General features: G+C 43.2%; 1 protein-coding gene across 2 annotated transcripts; it reads left to right on the top strand.

Moving 5' to 3' along the window:
* The first annotated feature begins 122 nt into the window (after nucleotides 1–122).
* Nucleotides 123–24,984, top strand: NCAPD3 (non-SMC condensin II complex subunit D3). Of its 2 annotated transcripts, none has more exons than XM_015883902.1 (35): nucleotides 123–250; nucleotides 815–969; nucleotides 1,240–1,402; nucleotides 1,513–1,697; nucleotides 2,054–2,227; nucleotides 2,649–2,710; nucleotides 2,966–3,053; nucleotides 4,108–4,241; nucleotides 4,894–4,966; nucleotides 5,183–5,308; nucleotides 5,474–5,723; nucleotides 6,576–6,638; nucleotides 6,806–6,889; nucleotides 8,964–9,037; nucleotides 9,948–10,082; nucleotides 10,740–10,960; nucleotides 12,393–12,584; nucleotides 12,906–13,003; nucleotides 13,133–13,245; nucleotides 13,670–13,777; nucleotides 13,943–14,045; nucleotides 14,140–14,247; nucleotides 15,230–15,468; nucleotides 16,147–16,226; nucleotides 17,069–17,206; nucleotides 17,507–17,640; nucleotides 17,804–18,003; nucleotides 18,610–18,720; nucleotides 19,136–19,288; nucleotides 20,008–20,174; nucleotides 20,394–20,533; nucleotides 20,650–20,727; nucleotides 23,366–23,440; nucleotides 23,541–23,601; nucleotides 23,691–24,984. In XM_015883902.1, the coding sequence occupies exons 1-35, from the start codon at nucleotides 187–189 to the stop codon at nucleotides 23,800–23,802; spliced, it is 4,461 nt and encodes a 1,486-aa protein (XP_015739388.1). In that variant the 5' UTR covers nucleotides 123–186; the 3' UTR covers nucleotides 23,803–24,984. The 2 variants fall into 2 exon arrangements, with proteins under 2 accessions (XP_015739388.1, XP_015739387.1); XM_015883901.1 differs by having other exon boundaries at nucleotides 20,005–20,174.
* The last annotated feature ends 186 nt before the right edge of the window (nucleotides 24,985–25,170 follow it).

The following is a 25,170-nucleotide window of genomic DNA, read 5'->3' as shown; positions in this document are numbered from 1 at the left end:
GGATCGCGGCACGCTCCCCCACCCCGGCCCGGTCGCACAGTGCGCATGCGTCGAGCGGCAGCGTGATTTCGCGCGTCCGGAAGTGATTTCGCGCGTCCGGAAGTGATTTCGCGCGTCCGGGAGCGCTGTGATTGGTTGCCGCGAGGAAGTGGCGCGTGATTGGTCGGTTCGAAGCGCGGCGGCGCGATGGCGGCGGGTGGTGAAGTGACGGGGATCCTCACAGAGTGGAAGATAAGGGATGTACGGGATGGTGAGTGATAAGGGCTGGGAATGGGGGCGATAAGGGCTGCGATAAGGGCTGGGAATGGCTGAGGAGGAAGGGAGAGTGATGTGGGGTCAGATATCAGTGCGAAGGGGGAGTGAGAAGGGCTGTCTGTGGGGTGGTGGTGTCTAAAGGCCTCAGTGGGCGCTGGGGGAGGGTAGGCCTTGGTTATGGCACTGATACCCTATGGCAGCTCTCTATGGGGCTGCCGTGCTCTATATGGGGCTGCCGTGCTCTATATGGGGCTGCCGTGCTCTATATGGGGCTGCCGTGCTCTATATGGGGCTGCCGTGCTCTGTATGGGGTTGCCGTGCTCTGTATGGGGTTGCCGTGCTCTGTATGGGGTTGCCGTGCTCTGTATGGGGTTGCCGTGCTCTGTAATGGGGTTGCCGTGCTCTGTATGGGGTTGCCGTGCTCTGTATGGGGTTGCCGTGCTCTGTATGGGGTTGCCGTGCTCTATGTGTGTGGGGCTGCCGAGCTCTCTGTTCGCTTCTTGTCTTTGTCTATAAGCTGCTTTGTTATCTGATTTACTTCTACCCGTTATTCTCGCAGTGTGGGTGAGCACAGTCTGGGATCTGGATTTCAATGAAACTGAGCCTTTGGATCCTCACATCGAAGAGGAGATCACGGAGGATGGGCTGGCAGCCTTCAATTCCCTGTACCAGGCGCTGGCACCGTTTGCCACTGGGGATGACAAGAGCAGAGGGGTGAGTTGGATGGATGGCGCCGGGCTGTGCTGCTCAGCAGCAGCTCTGTGCTTTTCTGTTGCTTAGTTTGCCCTTATTTCACAGCAATGCTCTAAGGCTGCACCGTATGACTCTCATCTGACACGCTCACCAGAGTGTTTGAGATGGAGCTGATTTGCACATTGAAAATATATCCAAACCTTTTCATTTAAGGCCTTTCCTTTGTGATATCCTTATAGGAAGTTCTGTTATTATTGGGTTTCTTACTGTTGTTCTCGTGTTTTGCTTTAGAATATCTGGCGCTTGTTTGTCGAAAGCAACATCTCTCGTAATGCCCTCGTGGCTGTGTGGCACCACTTCGTCCAAAAAGGCCTGAATAAAAGAGCCAATGCACTACAGAGGGTTTATGCTCTCCATGCAGCTGGGTTGTACTTCTTACTGCTTGAAATCCCAGGTGAGTAAAGGGCTTCACCTCCTTATTGTTGATTAGAGCGTTGTTTATTCTTGGAAGGGGTTAATACTCTTTGTGTCCAGAAGATGGCTCACGTTTTCCTTTCTGGACAGGCAGTATAGCTCATCAGATGTTCCACGATGTGATGTTTGACAAATGTCTTCAAACCCTGACGAAATGCTGGCCTCAGGGACAAAGTCTGATGAGGAAGAGGAAGAATATGCACACTGAAAGCTCTCAGACCAAGCCAAGAAGAAACAGAAGAAAAGGAATGGCAAACTGGAATGACACCCCTAGTGTAAGATGTTTGTGTAATCTTCAGATACAGATCTCTATTAGCAAGCAAATCATTGACAAGCTATTTCACTTCTAGGTCAGTGTGACACTTGTTCTTGCTTTTTCAGCCCTTGTGTTTGTGTTTTTTTTTCTCTTAATCTTTTATTCAGCTGTTGATCCATGCTCTCAATCCCTTTGATTAGGAATTTCTAGAGGTGTGATGATTCAACATCAGCTGCAGTTCTTTGGCTGCTGACTAATAGAAAAATGAAGCTTCTTTGTCTGTGACATGTTAGCTGGGAAGCACCAAAATGTGCAACAGAGATCTGTCCCTGCTGTGGGATAAGATGATTCTGTTTCTCTTATCTGCCAATGTAGATGGAAGAGGTACTTGAAGATGAGGTGGAAGAGGATCTTGAGAACTTTTACTTCTCAACAGATGATCTCCTTCAAGTTCGCAAAGCAATCCTCCTTCTTTTAAAAAACTTCTTAAGGTTTCTACCTAAGTTCTCCCTCAAAGAAAAACCTCAGTGCTTCCAGAACTGCCTGCAGGTAATGAGATTCCTCGAGCAGAACATTATGTCCCCCAGCACGAGCTTGCAGTCAGTGCAGAACACTGTATGCTCACAGAGCATGGGCAGTGCTGCCTTTCATAAGCTGCTCCCCCAAATGAACTGCTCTATGTAAACCTTGGATGGGGTGCCTGCTCTGTGGCTGTCCCTCAAGCTCAGCATTTGCTGCTTACTTCAAGCTGAGTAGTTAGTGTTCCATTATAAGGTATCAACCTTCCCTGTAGCTGGGGGAGAGATGCGAAGTATTGAGCCTGTGGGCTCTGGGGTCTGCTTATGTTCTGCTTTGATTGAGGGGCGGTGGTTTCAAAGCTCCAAAGGCTCACATTCTCTGTGTTCTGGTGTCCAACCAGACCAGCTTGTCCTCATGTGAATCAGCTAAGTTTGGCTTTCTTTCCTTGCAGACTTTTGTTGAAATGACAAACTTTGAGCCAGTGGAAGGCGAGTTTGAGATTTCAGCAACAACGTGAGCAATTGATTCTGACTATTTAAACACTGCTTTAAAAAGTAAAGCCCTCGATGCTTGTGTTGTTATTATCTTGTTTATACCAAAATGAAAGCATTGATTTCTTTTACTCGAGATAATTAGGATGTGTTCCACCTAACTAACAGTAAACAACGTTCAGTGAATATTGAATGTTTTCCAGTCAGTGGCCGTGTTTAGTTGTAGTAAATGTTTCTCACATGAGAGATGACGATATCTCTGCCTTCCTTTGTTTAGGAACATTACTCGTGCCAAGTATATCCCTGAGCTGGCCTACCACGGACTGTGGTTATTGTGTTCACCTCTACATGGCACAGAAAATGAGGTAAAAGATGGTTTTTTTCCTATCCCTAGTGCTTATTTCTTTGGCTCGTTGGATGATGCATTTTGTATTCATTATGTTCTGTGCTTTAATGCTTCTTGCCAAATGAATCGAATGCAAAGAACAGCTGCAGTGCCATTAGATCTCAGATTCTTAATGAAGACAATTCCAACATCCTGCCTTTGCCTGAAGTTTCCTTGTTTCCTGCTAGGTGGAGCTCCAGCACTGCTTGCTGCTGTGCTTGGATTGTGCAGTGTAGCATGATGGGAAGCAGGGAAGTGTTGTGCTCAAATAATTATAAGCAGGACGGATGCAAATTCAGAGAATATTATCATCATGCAACATCCAGTTCTACCAGAAATCTGTCTGCAGCTTTACATTTTTATTTGGTTAAATTATCAAGCACGCTGTGTCATCTCCTGCTTATCTGTGTGCTGTTCTTTGGAGATGGAGCTTTTGAACTGTGGGTGTGACTGTGCTGCTGTGCTTCGGAATCAGCATAATCCCATCTGAACTAGTTTTGAGCTAGGAAGCCAGGGTGCTGTTGGCTATTTAGTAAGTAAGCCTGGAGCTAAGTACATGCTAACCTGGTATGCTTGCCTTAGTAGCTGCCCAGCTTCAGCAGCCAGGAAACCTGTGTGTTTCAACCACCTCAGTTTCTCAGTGCAGCTTTTCAGAATGGTTTACATTTGTAGTATAAAGAAGCTCTAATAGCTCCCTCTTTCAGACCTGCTGCATGTTCCCTGTCTCTCCTGTTAGGCTGCTCAGGGAGCATCAGGATGATGATACATGCTGTGGTCCCTGAAGTGCAGCAGGGAGGAAACTGCAAACATTCACATGCACGTGGTGGTAAAACACGCTAGGAAAGATGTTTCTTGTGTTATTGTGTCCTCCCTGCATTATTCCGCTAGAGGTCATCATTTGTCAGGTGCTATTGTTTGGTTCAGAGTTATTTCATAACCGTGGTTAAGAGTGCTGATCTATCTGCTCTGCTCAAGGTAGATGAAGATCTATCTTGTTGCTGAAGGTGAACCTGAAGATAACCTTTTCCTTCCAGATTCTTCGCTGTGTCTTCCATCGAATCCTCAATGTCATTCTAATGGTGCAGGGTGGCGCAGGTTCCAGACACACGGTCCTTGCAATCACATCAGCTGTGATCAGTGCCAGGAATCAGGCTGTAAAATTCATCAGGTGAAGTACAAAGCTCTGACACTACCCTTCCTGTGCAAGTCTGTTCTTTCTTCTGGCTGCCTTTGCTTTACTCTTTGGTTGATAAAGGGATGAGACAAACTGAGAATGACTTTGATGTTGTTTGCGCAATTAAGGTTTAATTAAAATTTCTTTAATGTAAGTTTACTGAACTTGCTGTTGGAGGAGAAATAAGGAGCTGCTAGACAGTGAGTGGAGGGGACATACCTTCAGTGGTTTGCTTTCTATTAACATGCAGTTCACTTTCTCTTCAGCTCTTTGCTGTCTCTTGCTTAAGGATATATTTTGCCTTTGTTGTTCTTCTGTGTGAGGATCCGTGTTGTTCAAAAACACAGTTTGTCTAGAGATCCCCAGACAGAATTCAATCAGTAGATTGAGAATAAAGCAGCTTTTCATATTGCCCTCTACTTGTAGAAAAGTATTGGAAGTAATTTTTTCTGCCTGAAATGTCAGGTTAGTATAGAAGGTAAGGTCTGCTTTCTTGACCGTGTCTCCTACTTTGCACTTGTGATTCCTGAACATGCCGCCCTCCTGACTTTCAAAATGCATTTCAAAAGGAATACCCTACACTTGATTTTTTTGCTCTGTTATAAAAACAGCCTTTCTTAAATGTGCTTGTTTTTCTTCTGTGCAGTTCAGTGGTAGAGGAGCTGAAGGAAGTTGCCTTTCCTGTTCTTCGAATATTACTGCAGCATATCTGTACCAAGGTATGCTAAGCTTTGGTGTATACTGGGCTGAAGGACTTTGGTGTGAATTTGCACTGTCTGTGGTGAGAGCTGAAGCAATGACCAAGGAATTTGGGATTGTCTTCCCAGTGTTTGCTGAATGCACCACATTGCCCCATTAATATTTCTCCTAAAACCTTCCTGGCTTCTGGGACGGTGTGTTGGAATATCACAGTGTAAGCTGCTCTTGCTTTTCAGGTCCCAGATAAAGCTGATTATCGCACATATGCTGCACAGGCCTTGGTGACTTTGCTGAATAAACTCCCTTGTACGGAGCTTGCTGACTTCATTGCTTGGCTTTATAAATACTCACTCCACACGAAAGTAAGTACATCTCCTTAACATCCCACACTTCGACTACAGCAATACTTTGGAGATGGCGAGCTTAGAATCAGTCTTGAATAGTGCTGTTATTGCAGGTGGGCTGAGCAGGTAACATCCATGCCTGTTTTTATACTAACAAAGTGTCTTGTGTGCTTATTTCTCCAGATTTCCTACAGAGTGTTTGCACTCGATGTAGCTTTAGCTTTGTTGGATATGCCTGAGAGAAACCTGGACTCCTCAGTGTCGCTGGATCACCAGAAGTTTCTGAAGCACGAGTTCTTAGTGCAGGTCATGGTGCTTGGCCGCTGCTCAGACAGAGCACCTGTAGTTCGTAGCAAAGCTCTAAGCAGTTTTGCCCACTGTCTGGAAATGAAAGCTGCTGCTACTTTGGATAGCATACAGGACTTGTTACAGAGTAAGTACTGTCAGTAAACTTCATGGTTGAAGCATTACTTGAATTGTCTGGGGAATAATTGCTGGGACATAGTAGAACTGGTTGTCAGGATCTGTAACGCATGCTGTAGCAGAAGTGCTAAGTCAGGGCTTGAAACAGTGATGGAGCTGGTGGGAAGGCAGGGCTGACCCAGGGGAGCTGGGGTACATGCAATGCACCTGAGTGATTAGAAGGAGTTGAACCAGGTTCTACCCTTTCCCAGACCTTATTTAAAGGTTGGCAATGGAGGTGAGGGTATTTCTTGCTGGTGATCCCTGCCTACCTGAGGCCTTCCAAAGGTAAGCTGCTCTTTTCCTTTATTTCTGCATTTATGGCTGCTACATTTGGGCTTGTTCTTGTTTGCTGTAGCCAAAGACTTTGCCACCCTGCTGTTATCATCCCATTATAGCCTTACACCTGCACAGAGCACCTTTGGTAAGGGAGGTAATAGATGAGTCTTACTTGTAGCCTTACACTTGGAGGGTGGTTATTTTGCGTACATGCTCTAAATAGATTACTCCATGAGATACCTTTAACGGATGTATGAGAAGCTGAAATTGTACAATAAAAAAAAGTTAATTTTTGTCTGAGGGTTGATTAAATCCTGAGTTGCCTTTTGCTTCTGCTAAATTCGTATCTTCGTGATTGGCATTCTGAACTCCCTCGGGTTTGGTAGAGGCCAGATGGCACAGTTGAGAAGCGTGCACACATCATTGTGTGGTTGGATCACTTGCCTTAGGAGAAAAAAAAAGAAGCCAAACTAGAAATCAGAGTGACAGAACGTGCTGAATGGGAGCGATTCATTTAATTTCTGTTTTAATTTCTTTTTGGCAGGCTATGACCGTGCAGCCTTGGATGCAAACACAAACAGTGCCAGTTTGATGCTCAGTGAAGAAGGTGCGGAGTCATTCTCTTATGATAAGTCTCAGGCTTTTCTTGGCGTGCTGCTTTCTAAAAATATGTGTATCCATAAAACGTGGGACATGTGTGCAGCTCTCTATTTAATGGTGAATCACGTGGAGTGAATGTATGCTCAGTTCTTAAGCTTTTAACTTTTCTTCCAGCTACGTCCAACCATCCGCTGAAGACCTTACCAAGCTTCAAAACGATTGAGCTGACAAACAGCAGCAGTGCTGCCATGGTGAATGGTATGTCACAGTTACAGCAGCCTTTCAGATAGCTCTTCAGAACTTCGATTACAATTATGTTTTCTGAATCTTGTTCGCTGACCATTTCTCAAAGAGCAGAGAGATCTTTCTGGAGAGCTGTTAAAAAACACAGGTGGTGAAGGGGTGGAAGTGCTTGCTGTATGGAAATGCCATTTCCACTTAAATTTGGGAAATACATTTAATTGTGAAATGCTGGTGTTCATTTGTATTAATGTGGTAGCAATACTCATTGCAAAGCAGATAATTTATACTTTCCCAAAAGGATGCTAATTGATGTGGGATGCAGTACTTGTAGCTCCATAGATTTAAGGGTAATTAAACCTCTTGCTTCAGTGCACAAAGAATGGATGTATTTTTGCTGCATAAAACACAGCACCTTTGACTGGCACTGTTATGCAGGGAAGCATTTAATTCTCAGCAGCACCAGGTATTGGCTGATGTTAAAAGCAAAGTGGGAGGTTAAATGGACTGATTTGCAACGTCAGTGTGCTAGATCTGATTCCTTAATGGCATGAAATCAGCACAAAAGTTGGCTTTCGTGGCTGTGATATTTCATTGAATCTCTTCCTCTTCAATGTGGAGTCCTCACATTTAGGCCTCTGTCTGTGTCTTCGCTCTCAGTTGTTGCTATTCACCTCTCTTGAACTGCTGACAATTCAATTTACTGCTTAGCTCGCATCCTGCCTCTGTGTCTTTGTTACACTTCTCATGCTGCTCTTCATGTGGGATCCCTCCATATCTTCATGAACCAGGCTCCTATCTTCTCTATTGAAAGCTTTCTTTCAAAACATTTTGCTGATAAATTTCATTAATCTGCTCTCTAAGATAGAATATCCTCAGGCCACTGAAGGTATTGTGTATTCCCTGTTCAGTTGCAGGCTCTGTGTGGCAGAGGATGCCTGGTTTTGTTATCTGATACACCAGCTGAGCCGCTTGGCACTTGGCAAAACAAATTAAGCAAAGGATTGGATCAAAAAGGGCTGTCTGAGGCTCAAGAGGATAGCTAAAAAACAGGCTTCTCAGAGCCAGTCAAGGTGCATTAGCAAAGCTGTCTGGCACACACTTGTTTGGCTTCTGCCTGTGCTAATTTTGCACTTCTATGAAGACCAAACAGCTTGTCTTTTAGAAGCAAAATAAATCTTTGCTGAGGATATTCAGAACTTGCAAAATGCACAAGGGCAAAGATAAGACTGGTAGGGATAATCTGCAGGGTGAAGTATACTCTATAGAGTATGCAGTGCCTGTCAGCCTATAAACACTCTATTCCCTTGCTAGTTTCTCTTGCTAGTTCTCAGCCATTTAGATCTCAGGGCTTGTTTGTTTTTTTCCCTATGCCACTATGCATAGAAATCCATGACAGTTGGCCAAGGTTGATCACTTTAGCAGATTTGGTTACCTTTGCAATAGCAGCATGACTGTTCTCTTGGCAGTGTCTTGCAAAGAAAAGGTTGTGTGCTTTTTCTGTCAAGCTATTCTCAGGAGAAAGACTCAGTTGCAGTTACCTGCCTACTAAGAAAGCACTAGTCATGCAGATTGAAATCCCTTAGCTTCATTTGATTAAAAAAAGCCTACTTTTAGACCCTATATTTATTGGTTCCCAATGACTAATTGTTTCTCTTAATGGAAACATGGTAGATCTCCAGATGAATCTCTCAAAGTAACAGGTTTCTGTATTTGCAAGTTCAAAATGTCCTTAGGAAAACTTAATTTCCAGCTTTGAAGGCAGCCTGATACCTTTTATATACAGAAATAAAAGAACTGGGAGTTACAGATTATTCCTTTTTGCTCTGTGTATGAAATGATTTGGTATATCACCAGATTTTGTGTTATGTCCTATGATTTATTTTCAAGATAGAAGAACTTTGGGTTTTTCTTCCCCTTGTCAGAATGGCAGCTGCAAAGGAGAACCCACATTCTTTCAGTTAGTTGTTGTTGTGCTTTCAGCCCTCATCTCTTGCTCCTGAAAACCTTGGGCAACAAACTGAGCTCTGCAAAGCATACAGAGGAGGTCTGGGTGGGTGTTATAACTTCTTTTTATCCTGGGTTTGGATAGGAAAAGAAATCATGGCCCTGCTGAGGCTGAGAGCTGGAGATGAGAAAACCACTGTGAGGAAATCTGCTCTCCAGGTATGGTGTTCTTTGCATGATTTCTTGTTCTGCATGATTACACAGAATGCCATTGGAACAAATAATTGAGCTGTAGTACTGCAGTGAACTGTATGTAAGTTTGCCCAGCTGTAGCTTCTTGCTATTCCCACCGAGTGCATTCAGTCCTTAAAAAGGTCATTTTTGCTAGTTCTTGATAAGTAAATAATGCAAGGAAGAAATAACATTCTAGTACTCTTTTGCTGGCATTCACTTATTCCATCATTTAGAGAAAGAGCCTCTTTCCAAATGTCAATAGGTATTTAACTTAAGCGACTTCCTTACAAACTGGGGCATAAGAGGTGCTTTGTTTCTACCTTGTTAGCAAGAGTTTGGGCTATATCTGGCATCATTTTGAGGGATGCACTGCTTTTCTGCTTGCTTCATTTTAATTAATTAAGTCATGAACTTTGAAAGGTATCTTCTTCAATGTGAATTTCACTGTTTTATAGGATACGGATCTGTTGTTGACTGCCTTTCTCCCTGTTAGTCCTCTTTCCCTTAGTTCTTCCCCTCCAGGATAAATCAGGATGAGAACACCTCAGGTTAAGGGTTTCTGACTGTTTTGTTGTGAGGTTTTCAATTCTTTTCCCTCTTATTGGCAGGTGAAAGATGTAGGTCATAACAAGAGAAACATTGGCTTCAAGGGGGAGTTGTGGCATTGACTCAATGCAGAATTCTCTTATAAAATCTGAAGGACTGAGAAGTTCTCTTAGCATTCTGTATCAAGTTCTGCCCGGTACTTAGAAATTACTAATGTTATGTTTCCCTTTCATTGCGATACATTCTATTCCCTGTTGACTTAAATTAGGGATTGATCTATTTCTGATTAATTTCCCCATGCATCCTGGCTCGTATTCCCGATGAACTCATGCTGTTTTTTGACCTGCAGGTTTTTACAAACATCCTGAAGCACAAAGCAATCCCTTGCACTGCAGAAGATTTGTCCACTCTTCAGGACCGTTGCCGGGACCCCGCAGTCTCTGTGCGGAAACAGGCCTTGCAGTCTGTGACAGAACTCCTCGAGGTGAGGAAATGAACAACACCAATTCTTATGGCTGAAATGTTGGTTTAAGAGGATGAGGGCACAGCAAATCACTTATGACTGTGCTCTTTATTTGTTTTAATCATCTCTTGACTTGCAATCAGTGACTTGCACATACTTGCCATTTATGTGGGATGCTTTCAACTGCTGGAAATGCTTTTCTTTTCCCTGCCTGTTGGTTTTATGTGTCATGGAAGGGATGTTTATGTTGCTGTCCTTCTGAAATTTGAGAACCTGAATCATTTTGCTGTGATACAGCATGTTCATGATGCCACTGTAATGTTTTTCCTTCTCTTCTATTTATTCTCAAAGGTTTGGTAACTTAGTCATGGAGCATAAGGTTTGTATTAATCAAAACCCTCTTGTTTTAGTCTTAAATCATCTGCATTACAGTTTTATTGCAATACTCTCATAATTATTTATAGAGTTTCAAAACAAACTATTGCATTGCTTTAGCCCAGGTAGTTTGGTCAGAGTACTGTACTTTCTGCTGTCAGTTGAGCAGTGAGCTAATTGTAACTTATTTTACAAGTTAACAAATGAATCTCAAGGTTTCTAGGCTTTCGTTGGTCTTATCTGTGCTTGTAGGACCACATCATAACTAAAGGAGATGTTTCTAATACAGTGTGTTTCTCTCAGGTCCAGCACGATGATGTCCTGGTGCACAAGGCTTGGTTGACTGGAGTTGTGCCTGTTGTAATGGACTCTGAAACTTCTGTTCAAGAAAAGGCCTTGGAATGCCTTGATCAGGTTTTGTTGCAGCACATAAAGCATTACAGTAAATTCAGGAGGGAAGACAAGAAGCAGGTGCTGGCATGGGATCTCCTTACGCTGCTGACTTCGGAAAGCCAGGAGCTGAGGTAAATGTGGCTGTCCTTCATTGTGGGCTCTTCTGGTGTTTCCAAAACACTCCTTTGTCCAGTGCACTGGATCTCTTTGTTGCCTTTATTATCTTGGCATTCGTGGACAAAATCCAGATTATTTTATTAAACTTCTAATAGGATTAAAACATGCAGCTTTTCCTTTACGGTAGGAAATGGCTTAGTGACCGGAGGACTAAGATACAAGCATGGGCTTATGTTCTCAGCTTTCCCATCCTCTGTGTGACCACAGAACAATAAGTGCCACAGTTGAAATGCATGTACCACCTATTGCACAGGGGCAAAAAACTGAATGTATTGGGTGTTTTTTTAAGCTATTTGAACTCTCTGCTCAAAGCAGACAATGAAAGCACACATTGCTCTAGAGATGGCAGCTGTCATGCTGTGAGCTGCCTGTGTTGCTCTGCCAGTTCGTAGGACAGAGGAGCTGTCAAACATATACACCAGCAGTTGGTGAGAAGAGCACAGTTTTGTTTTGTGTTGAGTGTTTTGATTTGCTCTTCTTGTTACCTGTGCAGTCTCTCCAAACCCTGGTGTTCATACACAGGAATGTCACTTGCTGTTCTTGATGCGCTGGTAGCAGCATGAATGTTAAATGGAGGTGTTGTGATGACAGAAGTAAGAGAGGCTATAGGAAGGGAGAAGATCTTATTATTTCTGGTGTACAATATGTTACTTGTCTTATGACAAATAGAATGATTCTGCCTTTTGCAGAATGTTGTGGGATGAAGCAGAAGAAATGGGCTAATACAGTATGACAAGGACGCAACATTGATTAAAGCCGGCTGTATGTTTATTAGTCAACAGGGCATAATAGCTCAGAAATAGAAAATGAGATACTGGTTGTGCTGCCTTGCAATCTGTAAAACTGTCAGTGTTCTAATTTGGGCTGTTTTATGACACAGTTTGAAGATTCATGGCACCTTTACTTGGTGACCTCGAAGTACCTTGCAGCTTGATATATCTCAGAATAAATCTGTCCATGTGAAATGGGTAGCTAGAGTTAAACAGAAGGATGCAACCAGTGCTGTCCCATTAAGGATGTTAAATAGAAACTGCTATTGTCTTTTTGAAACTGTCTTTGGTACAAATCTTTGGTTGTTGTTGAAGTATCTTCTGGGCTTGTTCTGATTCAGGTTCCTCTGTCTGACAGACACGTTAACTCCAGGTCTGTAGTGCATCAGGACTGATCAGCACTGCAGCCATCTGAACTCTAACAGAAAGAGTGACCAACAATAAAACACATAGCAGAAATCCTATCTACTCTGGGTAGAAGGCAGGTGAAGTCATAGCACCCCTGTTCTTCACAGCATGTTCTGGGCAGATGTTGGATTTTGCTAGTGGTCTCCACGACCCCAGGAGTTTTGTTTGCTCCTTGTTTATCATGCTTTCTTTTCTTTCTTCCTTGTAGCTGTTATATGAACAAAGCTTTTCATATTTGGTCCCGGCAGAAAAAATTCTCTTCTACTTTCATCAATAACGTGATGTCTCACGTGGAAACAGAGCATGCTGTACCAGCTTGGATGTTGCTTGCTAAGGTGGCAAGTTCTTCACCCAAGCTGGATTATTCCAAGGTCATCGAATCCTGGTACACTGTCAGCAGGTATGTGTGCTTTGACCTCCTCTATTCTACTGGGAAGAGATGGAGGTGAGGATGAGGAAGTGAGCCCTATCTGTCCTTCCATAGACATAGTGCTGCTTAGATCACCATTCTTTAGTCAGGCAACGACGTTCTGTAGCTAGGAAGTAAGCAATAACCCACAGATTTGTGCAGCCATCAAGTCTTACATTGAGCTTTTTGAGTTTTCATTTGGTTTGATGAGTCTGCCTTGATAGAGCGTAGCCAAGATGCGTGGATTTTTCTGCTGTGGTTGGTGGTTTTCCGAAGCATAAATTTTAGCTTGTCTGCTCTGCTGTTTTCCAGGCAACAGAACACGAGCAATGATTCTACAGGACATATACTGTCTGTTGTCAGTCATGTTGCAAAGCACCTCCCTAAAAGCAGCTGTGAGAGACTGATTGGTGAGTGGCCCTGAGAAACTGCAGAGTAGAAAGTACAGTTTGGTTTTATCTCCTAGCTAAGGGTTATTCTCTGTGAGTGGTTGCTTGGCCGACCAAATCCCCATGCTATGTGTGTCATCTCCTTTTCAGATAACATCAAGCACTGGCTGAAGGAGTTTCAGTGTCCCCTGGAGGTGATTAGCCCAGCTGTGGAGTCACTGCAGAAGCTCTGCTGTGCGTATGCAGGTGACCCAAAGGCACAGGTGCGACTTAAAATACTCCTTTTAAAATAGTTTGTTTCATGTGTATACGGACTGACTCTTGAAGGCAGCTTCTGTCTCCAGTCTGTTGCTTGATTGTCTCACTGAGCACAGAGGATCCAGCTCCAGCCACTAAAGTCTGTTGACTTACTGCATTCCTAAATGAGACCTGCACTATCAGCTATTTCTGAGGGTTGGTCCATTAGAAGCTATAAGCTTTCACTATAAGCTCAGGCTATTTTACACCAGAGCTGGTGCTAATGCATGTATTTTCAAGGCCTCTCTAATGGGCCCAAGCACACAGTTAGCAACACATTGTATGCATATAAGGATTTTCAAATTGGGGATTTATGTGTGCAGATGCTAAATGGAACTTAGCCATGATGTTAATAAAGTGCCTGATTAATTTTGTTTCATTGTGGAACAGAAACTGCTCAACCAAGTGTTTGGAGACTTAATATCCACTTGTGAAAGTTATATTTCAAATATAGTTCTCAAAGAGGACGGAGCAGAGCAGTTGCAAGAAGATCTCTTGGTAAGTTTGGTTCCCTTTTGTGGGCTGGGCAAAGGATGTGAATTTTCTCCAAATGAGGGGGCTGTTAAGTTCATGGCAGTAATGGTTACACAGGAAAGTCCTGCTGACTTAAGGCTGTGGCTGAGCTGCAGATTTAGTCTGCAGCGTTGCTTTTTCTTTCTATAGGTGAGGCACCTCTTCCTCTTGGGTGAGGCTGCTCAGCTGTGTCCAGCCAAAGTGGAGAAACGCATCTTTCTTTTGATCCAGTCCATTCTGGCTTCTGATCAACGTGAGGCTCTTTCCCTTCTGCCTTTAATTCTCCTTTTATCAACAGTGCTGTTACCCAAAAAGCACTTTTTCTTTCCTGACCCATTCTTTCTTAGTGTCTAATCCTCCTGATGATGAGGAAATACCGGCTTCTCAGCCACTGTCCCAGTTCAGAGGATCAGCCATGCCTCCTGTGATCAGAGCTCATGCATTCATCACTCTTGGTAAGCATCGTCCTGCAGCAAGAGTGCCCTTTATATCCAATTCCCACCCTTCCTGTCTGCTCTCTGCTTCATGTTCTACTCAAAGGCCACGTCAGCTCTAACAGATAGATGCAGCACTCAGTGTTTTGTTTCGCTTCTTAGCAATGCAAATATCCATGGTAACAAGTTGCACAAACCATAGAAGTCTATGAGACTGTTTTTCAAGTCTGTTGATGCATTTTTCCTATATAGTACTCTTCAGGCATATGCTGTCCTTGTACTCAGAATTGGTTGCTGTCTAGCTGAGTGATCTTCTAATTTGTAGTAGGGTGCTCAACAGAGGATGAAGAAAACCTGGTGCTTTCGGTGCAGCGTAGAGCAGAATTTCTGTACGTAGTTACTTGTTCTCCTTAGTATGAATGACTGGGCTTCTTTGTGATAGAACCCTGATCAAATCTGCAACTCCAGTATAAACAAGTGTGCTAAGTGAAACTTTGGGTATTGTAGCCCCACTGTATATATGAGCAAATCTTATATCTGTTGCAGATAGAATCATTCTTTCATTAACTGCTTTGGGAACCTTAATATTTCTTGTACCGAGCTGAGAAACAGTTAGGAAGAAGTAATGTTAGAATGCAGGCTATTTTATTTTCAGTTGGTTTAGTAATGTTCCTAGAGGTGGGTGTCTCCCTGTGATGCCTATGACAGCTGGGGCTGTTCTTTTTAGCTGCTTTGAATAATACCCCGTACACAGGAATAGTTCACTGTGAAGGAGGGAGTTTGGCATAGAGGCCCACAGTATAGGTCTAAAAAGAGTTTGGAAGAACTCCTTGAAGTATAATTTCTTTGAGAGGTGGTGCAGATTGCTCATCAAGTTTCAGCATATGTTTCTTGTTTATTCACCTGTTTACTACCCGATTCTTCTCTTGGCTCATCCTGGGCTCAGAGCTGTGGTGGTTAGGAATATATTCACAGCGCTGACAGTCTCATCTCTATTTCACAGGTAAACTGTGTTTGCAGCATGAGGATCTGGCAAAGAAGTGCATTGCAGCTCTAGCTCGAGAGCTGGAGGTGTCACACGACGTGGCTGTTCGCAATAACGTCGTCATTGTTATGTGTGACCTTTGTATCCGCTACACCACCATGGTGGACAGATACATCCCCAACATTTCCTTGTGCCTGAAGGACCCATATCCCTTCATTCGGAAGCAGACATTGATTATGATTACCAACCTTCTGCAGGTAAACAGAAGTCCCCTTCTGTTGTACTAAGCACTGACCGAGAGCTTATTGCTTACAACTTGATTCTGGAGCATAGCTGTAATGTTTCTTAACTTATGAAGGCTTCAAACATGCATTTTGTTACTATTTCTCAAGGTGGGCAAACATTGATGATGCTCAGCACAGCTGGATAACAAGATTATTTTTATTCAGTGGTTCTCTTATCTTGGTTTCTGTGAATCCCCTTCCATTTTGCTCCTATATGAATGAATGTACTAAGCACCACAGCACCTTTTCCCTCCACATCTGCTTATTGTTTTAAAGTTGTGGAAGTGGAGAGGCTGACAATATTTGCCCCTCCGGTGTTCACGTGAAGCCAAACAAAGCAGATTTGGAGTGTGTTTGGCTCTCACAACAGCGTTGAGGAGCATCTGTGCCTTTGGCACTGGAAAGCAGATTTTTCTTGATTCTGCTTTTTTATTGGTGAACCTGGATGCTGTGTGCTTATTCTGCTTCAAGCATCTCCTAGAACTGTCTTTTTGAGGTTTATTTTCTGTACATAGTGGTGAAGTTGTATAGCTTGTTTATTTTTCGATGTATGTTCTGGCAGGCTCCATCAGATACTGCCCTGGCTGCTCTGTGAAGCCTCATGTGAGGTTTTTCCTTGTTCCTTACTTATCATCTGTCCTTTTCTTCTAGGAGGAGTTTGTGAAATGGAAGGACTGTCTCTTCTTCCGTTTCATTAGTGTCTTGGTGGATCCAAATCCAGATATTGCCAGGTAAAATACTCATCTGTAAAATACTGGAGGTGTTGAGGAGCACAGATGTACTCTGTTCTTTATGCTTGGCCTTTTTAAGCTTTCTGCCACATTCTGTAGTACTTTGACATAGCAGGAGAATCGCTCACACTGATCATAAGTACACATGCGTGAAGTTTTTTTGTGTTTCCAAGTCTGAAGCTGCTTTGCTTTAGGGGAAATGAGAGGCATTTTCCTCCAAGGATGGAAGGTTGTGATGATGCTGGGTGCCAATGAGACTTGGACAACTTTCTGCCTGGAACATCCAAACTTAAGTTTGGTCTTCCCAGGGCTGTCAACCCATCATTGCTTACAAGTTGCATATTCAAGCCTGCTCTTCTTTTTTTAATATGCAAAAATATCTTTCCAGTAGGTGGTGGCATTGCAGCATCTTGTTCCTTGAATTCTAGCTGTGGAACACGCTGCTATTTCATTGGTAGCCTTTTTCTTTGCATCTGCATTCAGAGGCTGTATCTACATAAAAAATACTTTCTTCAAGTCTGAGATTGACTTTCAGCTCCTGCCAGACTTCTGGTGATTAACTTTTTGCAGAAAGTGCTGTGTTTCAGGAGCTTCACTCATAAAGATAATGAAAATGCTGTGCCTGCATTCAAGTTAAATTTATTTCTGCCTCTGTTTCAATGGCAATAAGAGAGCAGTACTGCAGAGCTTAAGGTCAATAAGCTAGTATGTTGTTTAAGCCCAGATATAACTGGGCAGGTATTAAATGGGGGTGTTGAGGGAGACTCAGGAGTGGAGAACTCCTCCTGTACTGCCTGTGACCCTCTGCTGTGTTTCAGGGGTGACTTCTCTTTCCTTTCTAGTTTTGCAGAGTTCTGCTTGGTGCATCTCTTGCTGAAGAGGAATCCATTAATGTTCTCCCAGCACTTCATTGAGTGCATCTTCCATTTCAATAGCTACGAGAAGCATGAGAAGTACAACAGGTTCCCACAGAGCGAGAGGTCAGTTGAGCACGTTTCTACCTCCTTACTCCTGAATGGTGGCCACGCAGACTTTGGTTACAGAAAGCATTTGTGGTACTTCATATTGATGTATGCAGTAGGGGGAAAACAGCTCAAGGAGATGGTGTTAAATTAAGTGGGAGAATTTCTGCATGTAATTTGTGGGAGTGTGTGGTATCCTGGCACACTGATGGGTCTTGAAAGTGACATGCAGATATTCCTTGTTGATTTCAAGTCTTACTATTTTTGTGAGATGGCATAATGTGACTTAACCACGTAAAATGTCTTTCTCTACTACAGGGCGAAGAAGCTCTTCTCTCTGAAAGGAAAAGATAACGAAGAAAAAAGGATGTATATCTACAAGTTCCTACTGGACCACTTTACAGACGAGCAGAGGTTCAGCATTACAACAAAGATCAGCCACAGTGTCCTGGGTAGGGGCCACCTTCAGGAAAAAAAGATAATTAATCTGGCAGACAACTTGTGTCCATTTAAATAAACCCATAAGGCTGTGAGTCCTATGGTGTTACCTTTCTGTCTTTCCTGGCACTGTTTTTTCCTCTGAAGTGATTTTTACTTCTTCCCTGCCTGTTCCAGCATGCTTTGTAGATGGGGTCCTTCCATTGGACATGGAAGCCAGTGAGCTGCTCTCAGATACGTTTGCTATCCTTAGTTGCAAAGAAATCAAGCTGTCGACTATGAGATCAAAACCTGAAGACGACATTCAGCCTGATGAAGATGAAATGGCAATGGCTAATGCTGTCATGCAGGCAGCACAAAAAAAGCTCATCTCACAGGTAAATGGCACTTGGATCTGGCTGGGAAGAGGACTGTCCACAGTGCTGAGAGGAGTTTTAGCTTTCTGTGTTGCAGAGACTTGGCAAGCATTATTCATGTATTGTTACCAAGGGCATGCAATACATATATGTTGTTGTTCAGGCTCTGGCTGTAGATCCACTCTGCCCTAAGGGCCTGTATGGAAGCACTGTGTATTGCGAAAACAAGATGTTAAGGCTAGATTTGTAACAGACCCTTGTGCTTGTGAGGGGTCAGTTGGAGTGATCAGAAATGCATTTCCTGTTTAAGAAAAGAAAAAGCAGCTTTAATTTGTTTAAATTGCTTCTACACGTCTCCTATTGTTAAAGCATCTGAGCCTAAATGGTTTTTGGTGCACCTTTAGACAATTTGCTTTCAATGTACGAGCAGACTCAGTGATCCATCTTGAAAGACTCCCATTTAGGTTAAAAGCCTAACCTGTACACGTGCAGTATAAAAGTGGGCTTAATTGTGATAATTCCTATGCTATGAAGCAGTAATTCCTTTCACTTAGCCCATTCATGTAACAACAGAGTGATTTCTCCTTTGTTGCATCTCGTAACTGTTTGTGCCTTGTTTAAACAAAGGTTCAAAAGAAGAATTTCATAGAAAACATCATCCCAATAATCGCTGAGCTGAAATCTTTGATGGAGCGGAAGAAGATCCCAGCTCTTAGGGACCTTATGGTCTACTTACGGGTAAGGAGGAGTGTTCTCTTGTTGGCTTTTTTTCCCCCTCTTAACTTAATGTGTTAGGTACATAACCAGTAATGGAGCGAACAGCCTTCTTAGAAGGAAATTTGGAAGGCATATGATGTTGTGACACTGCCACTGTGTTAAATAAAGCAGGAGGTGGAGGGATTTTAGATTGGGATCTCACAGTGTGTTACGTGTGAGCCTCCTCATGGAATGTGGGCAGAAAGCTTGAATGCTGGAAAGGTTTTTCATGTTCTGAAGTACAAATTGGAGTTTAAACTCTTAGTCTGTTAAAAACACCTCTGCTCTACCAACTGGTATTTCCTTTTGCACTTAAGCAGCTGTGATCTGAATGGAGACATGAATCAGTAGTCAGGAGAGATTTCTGAAAGGGTTTAAATATTCTCTATTGCTATAGGAAATGATGCAAGACTACCGAAATGAAATCAAAGAATTCTTTGCTGTGGACAAGCAGCTGGCAGCCGAATTGGAGTATGATATGAAGAAGTATGAAGAGCAGCTGGAAAAGGAAAAGTCAGACCATGAGCAAGTCTCGCCATCGCAGGCAGAGGTTGGTGGGGCTGTTAACTCTGTATGCCTTCTGACTGCTCTACAGAAGTCTATACAAAAATTATACAAATAACACCTAAATTCTGTACATCTGTGGATGTTGTAACATTCTCATACTTCTGTGCATCTGCTGACCGAGGCTTTGGTTTCAAACTCATTTAATGTTAGAAAAGCAGCAAACAACACACGTCAGCCAAAGGCAAGTAGCAAACAATTAATATAAAAACAATTCAACTTAAAAGGAAGTCTAATTTTCCACTGTTGGTGCTTATGTGCTGTATCACTCTGTTTCCAGAGTGATAAAGATGATAAATGGGTCAAAAAGAAAAGGGTTTATTTTGGCTGATTTTATACTTAAATGGAATGGAAACTTATATCTGTGCTGGTCATGCAGATCTTTTTTTAGAGTCGGCGTGCTTGGCTCAATTGTCCCAAATCATTTTAGATACCTACCTTAAAATGAAATGACTTTTACCCTGGCAGCTCCTTTCTTTTTCTGCTGACCTACAGAAGCACCTATATATATATAGACCTTTAAACTAGAATATACATATCCCATCATAACTTACTATTTGCTGCTCGTTATAATTTTGACCATCCATTTAAGTCCATCACACAAAGGATTCAATCACACAGCAAGCTGTTCTGGATGTCTCTTATCTAGAGTTGTCTGCACTTAGTCTGTTTTTAGATTTGCTCTTTCTTTCCTTTCTGCAGCAGCCTCCATCTTTGGAGATGCCGTTACCTTCTGGTGCCCGGAGTGATAATGCCCAATCCCCTGTTGCTGGGAGGCAAATCTCATCCCTTGGGTCACTTCCATTCTCTTTGCCTTCTGAGTTTACTACACCTAGAACTGATGTTCCGAAGCAGCCCTTATATGGTCACAGGTATGGGTTTCTTTATATTACAGGTTGCAGTTCTGCAGGCCTATTCCTTTGTTTGTCTGTTCTCTCTTAGTGGTGTGAAATTCACAATGTGAAATCTATGTTTGGTCCTGAGATTGTAAGGGGTTGGGAGGGAGCAGGACTCTTCCTCATGTCATGCTTTTCACCTTGGCTTGCAGCAAGAAGTCACTTCAGTGTTACTGTCTGTCTTTTGCCCTGTAGGCCGGCATCCTTGAGCACACTTGCCATCCTGAACTCTGCCTCGAGAGCAGTAAAGGCCAGAAGCAAGCAACGCAGCAAGAGTGCCGGGGGAATTTTATCAGCTCACTCGCTTCCACCAAGCACAGCTAACAGCAAGCAAGGTAGAAAGATTGCTGCAAACTGGTTCAGTGTCGGCCTGGGTCTAGTTGACACAGCATGGTTGTTAGACCCAGGAGGTCTCTGAACATTTCTATTCTTCTTTTCTTGTTATATGTAGCTTCTTTTCAAAGCATGAATAAGCTGTCTACTGGAGCACACGTTCCTGTGGGGGGCCGTGCAATCAGCACACCAGAACGTAAGTAATCCAACAGAACTCTTTCAAATTGGGCTGAGCACTCCTTCTGTAAGAGAGGTAACAATGTGTGGCTTCCCTGAAGAGCAGAGGAAACTAGTCAGGATTAGCAATAGATAAATAGAGAAATATGGCTGTGGTAAATCAGAATTACTCTGAAACTGAAGGTCTCATGGGAAAGGATGCTTCAAATATGGTTTTCATTTATACATCACAGGGTGTTACGTATTGAATCAGTGCATGAAAACATTTTCAGCAGCCCAAAATAACAACGAACCCACTGCCCTTTCTTCTTTTATCAACTGAGGATTGCTGAGAAGGCATGTTGTTATAATTCCTTAGCAGGTTACGCTGCCCAGGCTGTGCAGGATTCTGTTGTCCCTTAATACTTAGAGTGTAGCTTAGCATTGAATTACAGAACCCTGCTGCAGGGGGAAATACTCGGGGTTCAGTCCTTTTCAGCTGTACAACAGGAGATTCTTTTGTCCAAACAAAAGATCCCAGGTGAGTTGTGACCTGCTTCTGTCACTAGAGCATGCAGTGAGCTGTGTCAATTGAGATACCACGGAGATCTGCTCAAGGAGGATTAATAACCTGCACAGTCATTTCTGATTGTTCTGCCCTAAGGAAGAACTGAACTGAGCTTTAGAGAAGGAATGATGTAGTTGTTCTTTTTTTTTTGACTCTGCTGTAGGCATTAAAATGAAAATACATAATGATGAATCTCTAGTACACAAATTGCGAGTCTGCTGTGCTTATATCCACTGCAGCCGAATTGCCATCTCACAGAAGCTGACCTTCAAAAGCTATGCCTTTTTGGAATGGGTTTTTTTCCTGACAGCATTCTGCAGTCTTACAAATGAAGCTGACTTTCAGCAGATTTCCTTGCTATATGTCAGTTTGTGGACACATTAAACTCCTTTAGGTCTCTGTTTCTCATTACACTAAACTTCCCCTGCTCAGGAGTGAACTCCAATTAAGTTAGGAGTCCAGGTGAGCATCTGACAGGTCATTGTCATTAGGCAGTTGTCCATGTTTGTGGGGCAGTGATGATGATCTAGAAATGCAGGTATCTGAGTGTGGGTTTGTTTTCCTTTTGCCTGTGTCTGTGTAAATACTTGACCTGCATGCACACAGGAGAGCCAGCGGCACGTAGCCAATAAGGCAGTGAGCTGTGTGGGAGTCTGCAAATACCTGACATCCGCGAGCAGGCAGGAGCAAAGCAGTGGCAGTCATGTGCATCCACTGGAAAATCTGGCCCTTCTCCTCCCTGTACGCTCCACTGTTTGGCTCGATTTGTCTGTCTGGATGTTTCTCCTTGCTGGCTGAACAGCAGGCAATGATCTTTGTGCAAAAAAGAAACTGGGGTATGTTTTTAGAGAGCGGAGATCTTTAATTGCCATATCTCTGTCTGGAAGCTTGCATGGCTGTTTCTCTTCAGCATAAGCACCATATGGCATGCAAGGAGGAAGAATGTTAATCTGCAGTGGTACTAAGGCTGAATTCCTACTTAGTTTCAAGGCAGCGTGCATCCTTTGGTGAGGAGACAAACTGTATGAAGCAGTATCGTTTTGGTTACTGTGTTGAACCATCTGCATGGTGCTGCTGGGTCTTGCAGGCTGACAGACAATCAAAAGGGAACATTTTCTTTTCCCCCCAGGTACGTTGTTCTAACACTGTTGGAGCTGCAGCTCTTTGTAAATCATTTTGTACTTGAGAACAACAGCTGTCTCTTTATCTTACTCAACCGTCCTGTCAGTCTGTCCCCTCTGTCTGTCACCTCCTTATCTCTCCTGCTAATTACTTTGAGAATGGCTGAGTGAGTCTGGACAAGTGTAGATTTATTCACTGTGATACATAAACACATGTTTTGAAGATAATACCTTTCTTTGATTGCGAGGGAAGCCTCACTTGATGGCAGCTCTGTAGCAGAGTTTCCATTTCCTACTCAATAAAGCATTCTCTACTGTAATTCCTTGTGAAGGTTTCTGGGAAACAGGAGCGTAAAACAGAGAGCTGAGAGAAGAAAAATCTGAATACTGTGACATCTCTCCTGAGATAAATGACAGGAAAGTGACAGCTGACAAGCATGGCCTGTTCAGGCAAGCTAAATTCTACCTAGCTTCCCTGTCAAGTGATTCCTTGTCTGGCTGCAAACAGTTCCTTTTGGAAGGGCTGATCAAATCCTTTGTCAGCCTTTAAGGGCCCTATTCTGCCTTGTTTGGGCCATGTAACCAATCTGACTGTGGTGCTGAGGGCAGTTCATGAGGTGCTGTGCCATCATCATTATGGATGGTGGCTAAGCTGCAGTGGGAGGTGTGGCTCTAGCACCTAATGCAGGACAAGGAGGTGCACCATCCATGTCCCACATGTAGATTAGTTTCCTCCACACACAGGGAAGGCTGTAATTCAGGAGTATGAACCTGATGTACACAGATGACCCATCAGATTCAGCGCGTTGATTTGAGGCTGATGGAGAGGCACTGAGATCTGATGGGTTGGAGAAGAGAGATGCTCTGCCTAACTGCTTGCAGTGAACTGGATATACTTATTCAGTGTAACACCTGGGTGTTGCACTGCAGCTTGTCTTCCCTCTGGCTGTGTCACAGACAGCTGGCTCACGTGTATTTTTTTCTTTCAGAGACCATTAATGACTTGACTTTTGGTGCTGGGGTCAGTTGCATCAGCTTGACACACACACCTGGTTCCGCTCAAGGCAAGTTACCCACAATTCTATCTCAAAGTGAGGGGATAAAAACCCAAATGATCGAATCTGTGGCATGTTAAAAACATGAAAATATGTGCATTATTTGCAGAGAATAAAGAGGCCGAGGAGCAGTCGGGAGATATTATTTGTTTGACATCACCAGACAAACTGTAAGTTCAATCTAGATCCGAAACAGTGACCACAGTGAGAAGGAATGCTGGAGTGCTTTAAAATACATGACGACTTTGTTTCTTCCTAGACCATCCGTGCCACGAGAGTGGAAAGTAGAATCTCCAGCAAGGAGAAAAAGCAATCAGAAGGTCCCTCTGAGACGATCCCAGCGGAGGACTCCTCTGAAAACAGAGAACTGATCCTTACCATGAACTTTTACGCAGAATCTTCATCATGTTGGGGGAAATCTGTCCTTTGATCCGTAGTGACAAATCACTGTGGACAAGTGTCCTTCCTTACCTGTTTTTCTTCACATTTTACGTGTCTGGAGTATGGATACGCAAAGTGTGTGTTAACATATATATTATATTATAAACTGCTGCTGCTGTTGGCAAAGCTCAGTGAAGTGAGGAAGTGCGAAAGCTCTAGTATTAAGGGAGGCTTGCAATTCATTCACAGGATGTATAATTTGTCCATTTGGAAAAGTACGAGCATAATGTTGCTACGAGCTTAGCACTAAGCGCGTTTTATCGCAGTGTGCAGGAATGTGAGTGGCTCGGCTTATTCACTCAGTCCCTCATTGTCCCTCTTGGTGATACACATGAATTACTTTAATTTGAACAAAGGTAGAACAGCTTGTCACTGCCACACCCCTAGATCTGGTAATTGCATGCTACATCACCTCTTATTTGTTGTGCAGACTCCTGCGTGTGTGAACAACCTTCACGTCCTTTTATATGGAATATTTCCATTCTTGAACTGTGCAATTTCCAGTTATTAAGATTTTATGAAAATAAATGGTTATAGAATTAATTCCACCCACAACTTCTCCCTTCTTCTTGATCTAACAAATTATTGCCACATCCTGCTTTAACTTGCTAAAATCAAGGCTGGTAAGTCATGTATGTACGTACCTTTGTGCTCTGTCTAGAGGCCTTGTTTATCACCAGTGTGCCTGGTGAATGCTGGGTTCTGAACGCTCCTGCCTCCCTCTGATGCCATGTAAGCCTAAGTGAAGCTTTTCAGTTGTTAATTTGTATTACAGAGCTCTTGCCCTGGATTTCACTGCAACTGGAAAATGGGACCTTACCAAAGGCGCAGATCACAGCACAAATGGAGCCAAGGAGGCTTAGTGCCTCTGTGCCAAAGCCCTTCCAGAGTCACTCACCTTCTGCACTGGAATCTCCTTGTCTGCTCTCACTTTCCTTATTGAAAGAATAGAGAAGCCTTCAAGTGAGGTTAAACTTTGTTCTCAAAGTCAAAGTGAAAACCTGAGAGCAGGAGATGCGTGGAATGGCTTTGGCTCAAGCAACGGTTAATTATGGCTGCGTCCATTTATTTTGTTGTTCTCCTCCATTAAAGTATTACTTAACTGCTTTGCATGTTATCTTGCTCTGATTCCAATTTTATCTCCTAATTTGTGCTTTGTAGCTCTTGCTCTGTCCCACAAAGATCAGCCCTGTGAGCTCTGATCGGCCTCCTATAGAAAGAACCAAGGACCACGAACTGATGGACCATGAACTGATGAACATGAATGTGCATTGGACTTCCTGCAGCCCAACTCAAGT

The sequence above is a fragment of the Coturnix japonica genome, chromosome 24 (assembly GCF_001577835.2).
Source record: "Coturnix japonica isolate 7356 chromosome 24, Coturnix japonica 2.1, whole genome shotgun sequence".
NCBI classification, from domain to species: Eukaryota; Metazoa; Chordata; class Aves; order Galliformes; family Phasianidae; genus Coturnix; species Coturnix japonica.
This window is presented reverse-complemented; position numbering and strand designations above follow the sequence as displayed.

Bases quoted from the DNA above. Each gene is read 5' to 3' on its own strand.
- NCAPD3 (XM_015883901.1), top strand. From the start codon at position 187: ATGGCGGCGGGTGGTGAAGTGACGGGGATCCTCACAGAGTGGAAGATA. The intron at 1,403-1,512 runs GTGAGTAAAGGG...CTTTCTGGACAG, and splicing joins CTTACTGCTTGAAATCCCAG to GCAGTATAGCTCATCAGATG. The intron at 6,639-6,805 runs GTGCGGAGTCAT...CTTTTCTTCCAG, and splicing joins TTTGATGCTCAGTGAAGAAG to CTACGTCCAACCATCCGCTG.